At 41.9% G+C, this 13,672-nt stretch overlaps 2 protein-coding genes across 8 annotated transcripts in view; one reads left to right on the forward strand and one right to left on the reverse strand.

Moving 5' to 3' along the window:
• Positions 1-8,082, reverse strand: part of ERLEC1 (endoplasmic reticulum lectin 1) — a 34,090-nt gene extending 26,008 nt beyond the window's left edge. Inside the window, exons 1-2 of one of the 3 annotated variants that reach the window (XM_033175727.1) lie at positions 7,643-8,082; positions 85-189 (exon numbers count right to left, since the gene is read on the reverse strand). In XM_033175727.1, coding sequence (XP_033031618.1) covers positions 85-189; positions 7,643-7,804 — 267 coding nt within the window. In that variant the 5' untranslated portion in view covers positions 7,805-8,082. The remainder of the gene's footprint in view (positions 1-84; positions 190-7,642) is intronic. The other 2 variants (XM_033175728.1, XM_033175729.1) reach the window with 2 other exon arrangements.
• Positions 7,044-13,672, forward strand: part of ASB3 (ankyrin repeat and SOCS box containing 3) — a 122,332-nt gene continuing 115,703 nt past the window's right edge. Inside the window, exon 1 of one of the 5 annotated variants that reach the window (XM_033175719.1) lies at positions 7,044-7,327. The gene's annotated coding sequence lies outside the window, so the exon portion shown is untranslated. The other 4 variants (XM_033175720.1, XM_033175718.1, XM_033175724.1 and 1 more) reach the window with 4 other exon arrangements.

Raw genomic sequence — 13,672 nt, forward strand, 5'->3', positions numbered from 1 at the left:
AATTTTACTTCAAAGTATGTAGTTACAATGTTTTACATAAATATTTTTGGTGACAGGATTATCGATATATTTATAAAAACTTACCTCATCCCCACTTGTCACAAGGGGAAGTATGCATTTATATTTTTCTTTATGTGCAGTTGTCATGATGACATAATTATCTTCTTTATACAAAACTCCAGTTGTGGGCTGCAAACAGAACAAAAAATATTCATCATGTTCTTCTCTGTGAAATTGTATCACATTGAATAACTTCAGTCCTAGCTGGAAAAAAAGATTCTTTAAACTAATTTAACATTTCAACAGATGATTATTTTAAAGGGAGGGAAAATATGCTACATACATTAAAGTACCCAGTACTTGATAAGTAGTTTGTCACCCTTTCCTCTCTCCCGTCTTTTGGAATCTCCGGTGTTTATTGTTCTTGTCTTTGAGTGTGTATTCAACGCTTAGCCTCCACTTATAAATGAAAATATACGGTATTTGGTTTTTAGTTTCTGTCTTAATTCACTTAAGATAATGACCTCTAAGCTGCATCCATGTTGTTGCAAAGGACATGCTTTCATTCTTTTTTGTGGCTTCATCAACATACTTATTAATTACAAAATGAAAGTAATAAGCTTTATTCTGGAGTCACAATAGGAAAATAGATGAACAAAATAATGTTTGGAGTATAAAGAAAAAAAGGAGGAATGCAATAGATTGAAGTTAAAATAGTGATTATACTTGGGAGGTTGAGGTGGGAGGAGTGCTTTAGCCCAGGAGTTCAAGATCAGTCTGAGCAACGTAGCAAGACCCTGTTACAAAACGAAACAAAAAAAAAAAGAAAAAGGGAAAAGAAAAGAAAACAAAGGCACTAAGAGGTGGGAATGAATGTTCATAGATACACCATCACTGAACACTTACTACTGCTATTAGCAATTACCATCTATATATGACAATCCACAGCACTTTACAAATATACAGTACTCTCATTTCTGTTGCATGGGACATGAAAGTAATGTAATGCAGTATTTTTCATATTTGGAGAATGTATGAATTTATCCACAAATAAATTCCTTTTAAAAGCAGAATTACTACAGATCATCTGTGTTGACTTGACTTTATTTTATTTTATTTTTATTACTTTTATTTTCTTTTTGAGGTGGAGTCTTGCTCTGTCTCCCAGGCTGGAGTGCAGTGGCGCAATCTCGGCTCACTGCAAGCTCCATCCCCCGGGTTCACGCCATTCTCCTGCCTCACCCTCCCAAGTAGCTGGGACTACAGGCGCCCGCCACCATGCCCGGCTGATTTTTTCTATTTTTAGTAGAGATGGGGTTTCACCGTGTTAGCCAGGATGGTCTCGACCCCCGGACCTCGTGATCCGCCTGCCTCGGCCTCCTAAAGTGCTGGGATTACAGGCGTGAGCCACCGCACCCGGGCAACTTAACTTTTTCTTAGTATATATCAGGGGTCAGCAAACTTTTGTAAAGGGCCAGAGAGTAAATATTTTAGGGTTTGTGAGCCATATGGTCTCTGTTGCGCCTCTGCCACTCTAGCAACCAAAGTACACAAACAATGGGTAAACAAATAGGGATGATGATATAGTAATAGAACCTTATTTATAGAAATACGTGGTGGGACAGCACCATGCCTGTAGTTTGCCGACTTCTGGCATATATTGACAAAATTTACCTTAAAGCTTTCTACACTATGAAACCAAACAAATTCACATTGGTATGAGTCAACAGAATTCAAATAAACACTTCAATTAATACAACTGATATTATTTTAGTAAAAACAAATCTCTGCTGTCTGATAGAAAATGTGATACTTGTTTTACTAAGGCAGAAATGTTTGTGTTTTATGATATGTGTTCTAAGATAATTCTCTCTTCACTTTCCTCTTATGGTACTGTGCAACTATGGTACTATTTAGCTATTCCTGGCAAGGAGAACCTCTTCTTATTAAGGACTTTTGTTCTATTCTCAATTTAATAATAACTTTTTTTTTTGAGACAGGGTCTCTCACTAACCTAGGCTGAGTGCAGTGGCATGATCAAAGCTCACTGTAGCCTGACCTCCTGGACTCAGGCGATCCTCCCATCTCAGCCTCCCTAGTAGCTGGGACTACAGGTACGTGCCACCATGCCCCGGTAACTTTTCTGTAGAGATGGGGTTTTGTCCTGTTGCCCAGGTAGGTCTCAAACTCCTAGGCTCAAGCCATCTGCCAGCCTCTGTCTCCCAAGGTGTTGGGATTACAGGCATGAGCCACTGCCCTGGCCTAACAACCCTTAACTATAATAAAACCAGTACTACTTGGCACCAATGTAATCCTAAACACAAATGCAAATTACAGCATTTTCCGCAAGACAACAAAACAAAACAAAGCAGTAAGTATTAGCTGTATTAGTTCTAGGACAGTACTGTTTTAAGTGTTTTACATTCATTAACTCAATCCTCAAAACAAGCATTACACTCATTTTTACAGAAACAGACACTAAAGTCCAGAGCTTAAACAATTTGTCCAAGGTTAAAAAACCTAGAGGTAGCAGAGCCCAGAGAATTCAAACAGATTGGCTCCGTATTCTGTAAGCTCTTAAATATTTTAACAGATTTGAATGAGCTTTCACAAACCTTTTCTAGATTACTATGTAGACTTCAATTGTGGCCAAGGACACTTGTTTAAAAGGCCACTGTAAGTCAGGTGTGCACCTATAATCTCAGCTACTCAGGAGGCTGAGGCGGGAGAATTGCTTGAGCCCAAGAGTTTGAGTCCAGTCTGGGCAACTTAGTGAGACCCCGTCTCTCTTTAAAAAAAAAAAAAAAAAAAAAGCATTATAGATGATGAGGGAATCAAAGAGATTTGAAAGTAAGAGTTGCAAAGCTAAACTTACAAAGAGTTTCTTGGAAACATTCTATTGTGCCAACGATTTGCTATAAGACATAACATTTGTAATTCCTTTCAAAATGGTCTCCAAAATGCTTACAATGTAAAAAGAAAATGCTTGTTTGGATCCACAGCAAAAAAAGGAAGACAATTCTTGATGCAAATAATTGTCTTTCATTTGTTTAGGAAAGGCTGCTTTCCCAATAAAATAGACCAAATAGCAATTCTATCTGAAAACTCTTTGCTGAAATATTGAGTCATTTATTGGGACCACAAAATATATTTTTAGCAAATTTTACTTTTTGGTAACAGCAATTACGGAGAAAAGGTTAATCTTTTGTGATTTTTCTAAACATTTTGATCTACTAAAATCAGGATTCTGATTTTGTAAAACAGGTTCTTACTTTAAGAAAACAAAATATAATAAACTCAGAATATACAGAATTAGATAGTATAAAAAACTTTTTTTATATAACAAGCTATTCTCAGTAGAAGAGGAAATCAGCGATTTGACATAAAGTCAAATTTTATTAGAGATTTGATATAAAGTCAAACTTTAATATAATGAAACTAATCAGAGGAGCTGGGGTACTTTAAAAGTTAAGGAACTTTAAAAATATCTTGGCATGCGAGAAATTCCTAATGTTTGACGTGAGTCTGGAGGAATTAAGATGGTTAGAGGATGAGAGAACTTCTATAATGGTAGAGGCTATAAAATACACCTGTCGATAGAACCTGTCAATGCTATAAACATGCTATAAACCACGGAGTTGGTCAAAGAGTAGTGCTTGGGAAAATCTGAGTAAAATATATTCTACATCCACAACAGAAGTAGACAGAAAACTAGACTGATTCGTGGTTTAATTTGGTGAAATCTATGAACTCTATGAAGTAACGAATAATTGAACATAATGACAGAGGTGGTACTTCAGAAGGAAAATATATACACAAAAACAAAACTGAATGCTAAACATCAATAAGCAAAAAATATAATAATTATTAACTAGTTAATGTACACATTAAAAATTCACAAATTTTTTGTCCAGGTGAGATGGCTCATGTCGGTAATCCCAGTCTTTAAGAGGCTGAGACCAGAGGATAGTTGTGAGCAGGCGTTTGAAACCAGCATGAGCAACATAGGGAAACTATCTCTACTAAAACACACAAACAACCCCCATTTTACAGTTTTGGTGCTTAATACTTTTTCTAAGCAAATCTGAAAGCAAGATTGTAAATGATTATATACTGTTTCAATATATCTGAATGGGAAGATGATTTAAATAAGGTAATTTTAAAGCTTAAAAAATTCAGATCTTCTAATCCAGTCTCTTCCAATTTCAGATAGTAGACAGACAAAGGACCTTATCCTATTTCATACAGCTGCATATTAGATACAAATGTCCAACCAGCGGCCAGGCACAGTGGCTCACGCCTGTAATCCCAGCACTTTGGGAGGCCGAGGTGGGCGGATCACTTGAGGTCAGGAGTTTGAGACCAGCCTGGCCAAAACGGTGAAACCCCATCTCTACTAAAAATACAAAAAAAATTAGACGGGTGTGGTAGCGAATGCCTACAATCCCAGCTACCGGGGAGGCTGAGGCATGAGAGTCGCTTGAACCTAGGAGGCAGAAGTTGCAGTGAGCTGAGATGGCACCATTGTACTCTAGCCTGGATGACAGAGCGAGACTCTGTCACAAACACACACAAATGTCCAACCAACTGGCCCATTAAAAAAATGGCAGTGCCAGGTGAGGAGGGCAGTAGTTTCTTTTTCTTTTTCTTTCTTTTTGAGACAGACGCCTTCTCTGTTGCCCAGGATGGAGTGCAGTGGCGCAATCTTGGATCACTGCAACTTCTGCCTCCAAGGGTCAAGCAACTCTCCTGCCTCAGCATACCAAGCAGCTGGAACTATAGGCATGTGCCACCATGATGGGCTAATTTTTTTATTTGCAGTAGAGACAGGGTTTTGCCATGTTGCCTAGGCTAGTCTCAAACATCTGGCCTCAAGTGATCCACCCAGCTCAGCCTCCTAAAGTGTTGGGATTATAGGTGTGAGCCACTGTGCCCAGCCAGTAGTTTCAGTTAAATGCACCAGCAAAGGGAAGCCTTAAGATTAGAGAAATATTAACAAAAAAAAAATACCAATGACAATGACCATTGTGGCTTATTTTTACATAAAGGACATAGGCCTTGTGCCAACTCATAGAACGATATCTCTAATTTTTCTCAAACTAACGCAGACTTAAAGAAAAAAAAGCCAGATGCAATGGTGACCACGTGTCCAGAGGCTGAGGCAGGAGGATTGCCTGAGCCCAGGAGTTCGAGGCTGTAGTGAGCATAATCATGCCTATAAGTACCTACTGCACTCCAGCCTTTAAAAAAAATTTTTTTTTTTTTTGAGATGGAGTCTTACTGTCACCCAGGCTTGAGTGCAGTGGTGCGATCTTGGCTCACTGCAACCTCCACCTCCCGGGTTTATGCGATTCTCCTGCCTCAGCCTCCCGAGTAGCTGGGATTACTGGTGTGCACCACCACACCCAGCTAATTTTTGTGTTTTTAGTAGAGACAGGGGTTTCACCATGTTGGTCAGGCTTGTCTTGAACTCCTGACCTCACGATCCGCCTGCCTCGGCCTCCCAAAGTGCTGGGATTACAGGCGTGAGCCACCGCGCCTAGCCAAATAATTTTTTTTGAAATAAAATTGTTAGATATGTGAAAGGCTGGTGTAGCATATGCTAAGACAGAAAGAAAATGGAATGACAATTTGGTAGTGACCCCTAAAAATGCTAGTTTTAATCGCTCACTTATAGGTAATTAAATTTTCAGGGCTATGTATCAGCAAGTTTTTTTAAATTTAAAAAAAAACCACAGGTGCAAGAGTAAAAAATTTTAATGACGGCCGGGCGCGGTGGCTCAAGCCTGTAATCCCAGCACTTTGGGAGGCCGAGACGGGCGGATCACGAGGTCAGGAGATCGAGACCATCCTGGCTAACACGGTGAAACCCCGTCTCTACTAAAATATACAAAAAATTAGCCGGGCGAGATGGCGGGCGCCTGTAGTCCCAGCTACTCGGGAGGCTGAGGCGAGAGAATGGCGTAAACCCGGGAGGCGGAGCTTGCAGTGAGCTGAGATCCGGCCACTGCACTCCAGCCTGGGCGACAGAGCGAGACTCTGTCTCAAAAAAAAAAAATTTTAATGACATAATTCTTCAAACATCTACCATATTCACTCCAAGTGTGCTCTTTGGCTACAACAACAGAGATTAAAGTATTCTCATCCAAGCTTGCTAAAGTTATATCTGATTCATAACAAAATTTTACATAAGTATTTTAATATATCAATATTTCGTGGCAATACAAAGAGAAATTTGACTTCCCGAAAAATGTTTACCTAGATAAATTCAGAAGCCACTGAACAACCAGAATGGGAGAACAAGGGCTGGAGAAACAAACCAGATGTGAAAAATAAGCAAAAAAACTTAACATTTGATTCACACATGTAATCCCAGTACTTTGGGAGGCTGAGGCAGAAGGATTGCTTGAGCCCAGGAGTTGAAGACTCTGACTCTAGAAAAAAAAAAAAAATTAGCCAGGAGTGGTGGAGTTTCCCTGTAGTCCCAGCTACTGGGAAGCTGAGGCAGGAGGATCTCTTGAGCCCAGGAGGTCGAGACTGCAGCCAGTTGTGACCGTGCTACTGCACTTCAGGATGGGCAACAGACTGAGACCCTGTCTCAAAAAACAAACAAAAACAAAGAAACCCAACCCAAACCAAACCAAAAAACCCCTAACATTTGCAAATAGAAAGCTATCTGGTAATCATAACATCCATTAACTTGATACATCTTGTTTTGACATCATAGTATCACTTACTGTTTCAATGATATCGTAATAAAAGAATATAATAAAGTATTGCAAGTTGAATGCTTGAAGGTATTTGGAATAAAAAGTTAAAATAAATTTGCTTTTCCCGGGACTTCACTTTGAAATAAATGAGTTAATTATTACACGGTAAGTGTCATAAGAGTACAATTTGTATGGGCCTGCAGTAGGTACACGTGGACAGGAAGACTTTTCAGCGGTCCACTCCCCCGAGACTGAATTTTCATTTCCGCGAGGTTATAAATACGTTCTTTACTATAGGAAAACAACATAGAAGCTCATGTTCTGGGGACTCGAATAGCAGTCGTAATACATGAAAATTGGAAAGCATATTCTGCATAAAGGGTCGTTAACATCTCACAGGCCAAACAGCCCTCTCAGAAACAACTCTGAAAGGAAAAGGTTCCCTTGGAGCTGTGCGTTTGCCTATGTCCGTGTGTGTATACAACAGAGGCAGAACGAATACGAGAGAGGGAACTCGAGTCAAGTACTGTGGTGTGGGCAGCGTGCCGTGTAATACTGAAAGAAAGAAGTCTGCTGGTGGAGAAAGAGCCACCGTTAATTTTCCAAAAGGAAGATGAGTAAGTGCACCTGACGTTATTCTACGAAAGCTGCTTTTGCAGGTTGGGAGTGTTGGGAAGCAAGGTCTAGTGCGACAGAATTAAAAAGGTAGACAGCAGGTGATCGCTGGATCCCTAATGCTCAGCAAGGGGGACGCCTCCACATAACGTGAGAACGAATCAATGAATGAACGCGACATAAAAGCAGCTTTGGCTTAAGAAGGTAAGAGTCTGCAGAGAAGGTCTTGGGGAGAAAAAGCAAAGAAAAACGAGGGAAGAGGCCGAACCCTTAGTATCTGGAGGAGGGGTGGCTGCGGGGTTAGTGAGGGCACTGACCAGAGAGAACTCGGTGCCGGGCCAATTGACTCGGAAAGGGATGTCATCGCTGAGTTGAGGGAGGGCTCGGCCGCCGCGAGACGCCTCCAGGAGGCCGCAGAGGACCAGTAACACCGGCCCGCACGGGACCAGACTCCGTACGCCGCCTCCTCCTTCCTCCATCCTCCGCCACCGCTTTCTCCAGCCACCGCCACAACCTCCTCTGCTCTAGAAGGAGAGGAGGAGGAGGAGGTGGAGGAGGAGGCGGCGGGACTATAAAGGGCCCGGGTAGCCCCGGCCCAACCGCCGCCACGTCTCCTTCCGGAGAGGCCGGCAAAGCCGCCTCCGCCCCCTTGAGCTTCTTGTCACCGTTTCCGGGGCAGACGACATATCAACATCCGGGGCCGGGGGTCGCGGAGCCGTCCGCCTACGGGGGCCGGGACGTCGGCTGAGCGTCTCTCGTTTTCGGACCGCTGCAACATCGCGGTGGGGCTCGAAAGCGGGGGCCTTCTGGGACGCTGCATCTGGAGACGCGGCCTCGGACCAGCCATTTCGGTGTAGAAGTGGCAGCACGGCAGGCCGGTGAGTCTTGGGGGCGGCAGCCGCTTCCTGAAGCCACTCGCGCTGCTCTCCAGTGGGCAGGTAGTGGTTTGGCCCACACGGAGTGAGTGGGAAGAAGACAGTGTGAACCGTGCGGGTGCAGGTCCTTAGATGAGAAAATTCGAAGTAGCATGAGTTGTGAGAAATGGCGGTGTTCCTGACTGACCTGCATTCTCGCAGCTTTTCTTCCTTTTCTCCGCGTTTAGCATTTGTCTTTCCCGCCTGAAGCTTCCCTGCACCTCTTCTGCTGTACACCGTGGCCGTCTAATTACCTAACAGCTTCTGACTAACGCAGGGCAGTTTGTTCAGCGACTGCAACTCTGTGTTAGGGGAAACCTGGGGTGAGGTAGCCCGCCATCTCCCAGTAGGAGAATACCGCCAGCCTCCGAAATTTGGCATGGTGGGAGACTCTCGTGGAATGGACAGCTAGACATTACATACAGCCCTACATTTTTTACCCCAAGTGGGGCTCCTCCGTCTCTAGATTGAAATGTTGGGATGTTGTTTTATCAAGGAAGCCGGTAAGGTTCCTTATGTGAGGTTCAGCACCAGATGAATGTGTGGTTATGAACTAAGTCACGTCTGACTGCATCCCCAAATTAAACAAAAAGTTTTGGTTTCCCCTCCCCCTCTTCAGAAAAAATGCCGTTGTCTGTTTTGATCTCCAATATGATGGACATACAGTGTTAGCTTTAGAGCAATTACCATTCTCTTCCTGCGAGGTTGGAAAAGCTCGACAGTCTTGCTAGATCTGTTCAAGACTGGTCGCCCTCACTGCCTCAGATTTGAACCAAATCAAAAAGCAGGAAGAACAACCCCATTTTCTATCTGTAAAAATTTATTTTTAACATAAGGAATCCATAGTCTCAAAGAAAATAACTTTATTCAGAATTGTTATTCGCTAATTATATTCAGCACTAATTTTTTTTTTTTTTTTTTTTTGAGACGGAGTCTCGTTCTGTCACCCAAGCTGGAGTGCACTGGCCAGATCTCAGCTCACTGCAAGCTCCGCCTCCCGGGTTCACGCCATTCTCCTGCCTCAGCCTCCCAAGTAGCTGGGACTACAGGTGCCCGCCACCTCGCCCGGCTAGTTTTTTTTTGTATTTTTTAGTAGAGACGGGGTTTCACCGTGTTAGCCAGGATGGTCTCGATCTTCTGACCTTGTGATCCGCCCGCCTCGGCCTCCCAAAGTGCTGGGATTACAGGCTTGAGCCACCGCGCCCGGCCAGCACTTCTTATTAATGCTTAATATGTTCCAGACTACTGGGATTTTTGTTGTTGGTTGTTTGTTTTGAGATAGAGTCTCGCTCCGTCACCCAGGCTGGAGTGCAGAGGCATAATCTGGGCTCACTGCAACCTCCGCCTCCCGAGTTCAAGGGATTTTCCTTTTTCTCAACTTTCCCAGTAGTTGGGATTACAGGCGCGTGCCACCACACCCTAATTTTTGTATTTTTAGTAGAGACAGGGTTTCACCATGTTAGCCAGGCTGGTCTTGAACTCCTGACCTGGGGTGATCCACCTTCCTCGGCCTTCCAAAGTGCTGGGATTACAGGCCTGAGCCACTGTGCCCGGCTCCACTGGGACTGGTAAAATGGCAAATAAATGGGTTTCTGTCTTCAGTCTCAGTCTAGCCAGGGAGATTGTACAAACAAATAATTGCAAACTATTATGGTAGTAATAACAGTTAACTTCCTTTTTTTTTTAAGCATTTATTCTGTGCTAAGCACTAGTCTTAAGTCATGAAGGAAAAGAGATGTACTTGACTAAATAAAAATGAAAACTTTCTGTGACGTCCTGTTTTAGCATTTAGAACTACAGTGATTGAATCTGTGTTCAATACAGCTGATATTCAAGTAAGAGGGGACTTAAGTAAAAATAATTTCTGGTATTGGTAAGTGCTGCGAAGAAACTAGGGTTATGTGAAAGAGAATACCCGTGGGATGTGTTGCTTTTAGTACGTAGGGCAGAGGAGACTTCTGTGAGGAAGTGACATCTAAGCTGTGACTTGAATGATGAGAAGGGAGCCAGACAGATTTCCAGGCAGAGGCCCTGAGGCAGGAATGAGCTTGATGTGTTGGAGTGATAGAAGGAAGGCTGGTGTGGCTGGAGTGTAAGAGGAACGTGGTAGAAGTTTGAGAAGCAGAAAGAGGACAGGGAGACACAGCTCTGTAGGCAGGAGAGTGGACAGGACCTGATGTACATTTGTGAAGATCATTCTGGCTGCTGTGTGGAAAATTGATTATAGGGGGTGTTGTGGGTTGAATTGTGTTCCCCAAAAAGATATATTTAAGTCCTATCCCCTAGAACCTGTGACTGTGAACTTACTTGGGATAGGGTCTTTGCAAATGTAATTCAAGTAAGGATGAGGTCATACTGAATCGAAGGAGGCCCTAATCCAATGACTGGTATCTTTATAAGAAGCGGGAAATTTGAATACAGATGGAGCCACAAGGAGAATGCCATGCCATGAAGGAGGAGGCAGAGATTGGAGTATGTGTCTGTAAGCCAAGGAACGCTAAAGATTGCCAGTAATCACCACAAGCTAGGAAGAGGCAAGGAAGAATCCTTCTCTGGAGCTTTCAGAGAGAGAATAGCCCTGCTGACGTCTTGATTTCTGACCTCCAGTTTCTAGAATTGTGAGAGAATCAATTTATGTTGTCTAAGCTGCTCAGTTTGTGGTAATTTATTACAGCAGCCTCAGGAAGGTAATAGAGGGTGAAAACAAAAAAGTAGCTGAGACAAGTCTCAACCAATGTAGAAGTTTATTTTGCCAAGGTTAAGGACATGTCATTGACACAGCCTCAGGAGGTCCTGACAGCATGTGCCCAAAGTGGTCGGGCTACACTTGGGTTTTATACATTTTAAGGAGCCATAAGACATCAATCAATACAAGTCTTCTATGCTTTATTTATAGGTTGATTCTTAAACATTGAAAACCTCTCAGCTATTTACCATATTATAATTATGCAGTCATCATTCACTATAAAACCAGTAAGTATGATTGCATCTGCAGAGAAAAAATGTAATTCTACCTCTGCCAATTAAGGTATCCTATTAGCTTCCTAATAATGGCACTATATTTGCTAAAATAAATTCATTTTGCTCCTGAAGCTATCTTTCCAGCTCTCACACGTGTAATTTAGACTAGTTACTTTCCAAGTCAGTTGCATACCTGTTTTCTGAGATTTCTTTGTATCATGCCTGGGTTAGGTCTACTGCTTTATGTATTCCATGTCCTCATTTGTCACAGATTTTTTTCCCACCTTGTTGGGGTAAAACTAAAGCAATTTTTTTCAGAAAGGATTAAACAGGTAATTTAATTTCCAAAGGCTTCATATGTCTGAAAATGCCTTTACCTTTCCTGCTCGTTTAATGATAGCTTGGGAATAGACTTAGTCCACAATCATTTTGTTTTCTTCAAAACTTGGAAGACATTTTGTTGCTTTTTAGCGTCTAGTGTATCTGATGACAAGTCTAATGCCGTCTCTTTCTTTTGAGGGTATCATACTTTTTTCTCTGGAAGATTTTATTAGACTGTTTTCTTTATCGTTGGTTCTGTGATATTTTATCAGAGTGTTTCTAGGTGGTGAATCTTTTTTCATTCATCCTTCTTGGCACTCTATGAGTCCTATTTTTCACTTCTGGAAAATTTTCTTCAATTATTTCTTTAATTATGTTCTTACATTTTCTCTATTCTATTCAGAATTTAGATACATTCTTCCACATACATTTAGATAGATTCTTCCAAATACAGAGGGAAAAATATAAAAAGAAAAAATATATAATATGAAGGATCAATCCAAGAGGACCATTTCCTTGACTTTCAGTTTTTTTCACTTTCTTTTTCAGTGGTTTTCCCCCCCACAGTTTCTAGTTACTGATTTTTAATGGATGCATTGTTCTTATGACATGAATTTCTTTGAGGATAACACTTATAACTTTTAAATATTTATCCCCCATTCATGGAAATAGCTCTACTTCTTTCAGGTCAATTGTTTATTTTCATCCTTTTCTGTTGAGATTTTCCTTAAAAAAAAAAAAAAAAAACTTGGCCTGGCATAGTGGCTCACACCTGTAATCCCAGCACTTTGGGAGATTACCTGAGGTTGGGAGGTCGAGACCAGCATGGCCAACATGGTGAAACCCTGTCTCTCTGAAAATACAAAAATTAGCCAAAAGTCCTGGCAGGCTCCTGCAATTCCAGCTACTCAAGAGGCTGGTGCAGGAGAATCACTAAACCTGGGAGACGGAGGTTGCAGTGAGCCAAGATTGCACCATTGCCCAGCCTGGGTGACAAGAGTGAAACTTCATCTTAAAAAATAAAATTATTGAGCTCTTTTATAAGTGAGCAGGATACTAGCTGTTGGGTCTCACTTTAGGGTCCTTGAGAGAAGTGCAGGAAACGAATTACCTCTTTCCTCCTCTCATTCTACCCTGTACCCAAATAAGGAATGCTTTGTTATGGAACATGAGGATGCTCAAATGCTTCCAGGGTAGACTGTTAAATTAAAAAGAGCAACAACAACAAAATAGATGTGGTTTTAGCCAGACACGAATACTGTTACTGCCATGCTTTTTATATGTAAAGGGCTGTGTTAAAAAGTTTGACTTGCTGTTTCATATAAATCTTACAATAATTCTGATTTTAGTCCTACATCGTTCTTCTGCTTCTGTTTCTAAGATTGGTACATCTCCAGGCTCTGCTGGCAAGAATGTCTTCTGCATTGCTATAGCCTTCTCATGTATGCGTGTGTGTTTGTTCTGGACTGCAGTTTTCTTTGCACTGGCCTAAACCTCAGTATGATCCCACCTGCTTTGTCTTCCAGAATGAATGAATGCATTTCAGTGGGATTTTGTTAGGAAGCGGAGGAAAGTGTATGTGCTTAGTTTGTCTTGCATAGAGTGAGTAATCCATTTTTTTTTTTTTTTTTTGAGGCAGTGTCTCGCTTTGTCACCCAGCTGGAGTGCAGTTGCGTGATCACTGCTCACTGCCACCTCAACCTCTGGGGCTCAAGCAATCCACCCATCACCTCAGCCTTCTCAGTAGCTGGGACTACAGGTGTGCACCAGCCTGCCTAGCTAATTATTTTATTTTTTGAATTCTTGGTTTCCCAGAGTGTTGGGATTACAGATGTGAGCCATGGCAACCAGCCAGTATTTGCTGAATAAATCAATGCTGTTGAGAAAATTGGGCAAAGCATACTGTTGTTTAAAAAGAAAATTATGGCTGTAGGATATAGGTGATTAGGTGAATCTTTTAAATCCTGTTTTAAAAAGTCCTATTTTTATTTTGTCCTGTTTTAGAAAAGAATCTCAGCCAGGCGTGGTGGCTCACGCCTGTAATCCCAGCACTTTGGGAGGCTGAGGTAGGCGAATCACCTGAGGTTGGGAGTTCGAGACCAGCCTGACCAACTTGGAGAAACCTTGTCTCTACTAAAAATAGAAAATTAG

The sequence above is a fragment of the Trachypithecus francoisi genome, unplaced genomic scaffold, assembly GCF_009764315.1.
Source record: "Trachypithecus francoisi isolate TF-2019V2 unplaced genomic scaffold, Tfra_2.0 Lachesis_group17, whole genome shotgun sequence".
Lineage (NCBI taxonomy): Eukaryota > Metazoa > Chordata > Mammalia > Primates > Cercopithecidae > Trachypithecus > Trachypithecus francoisi.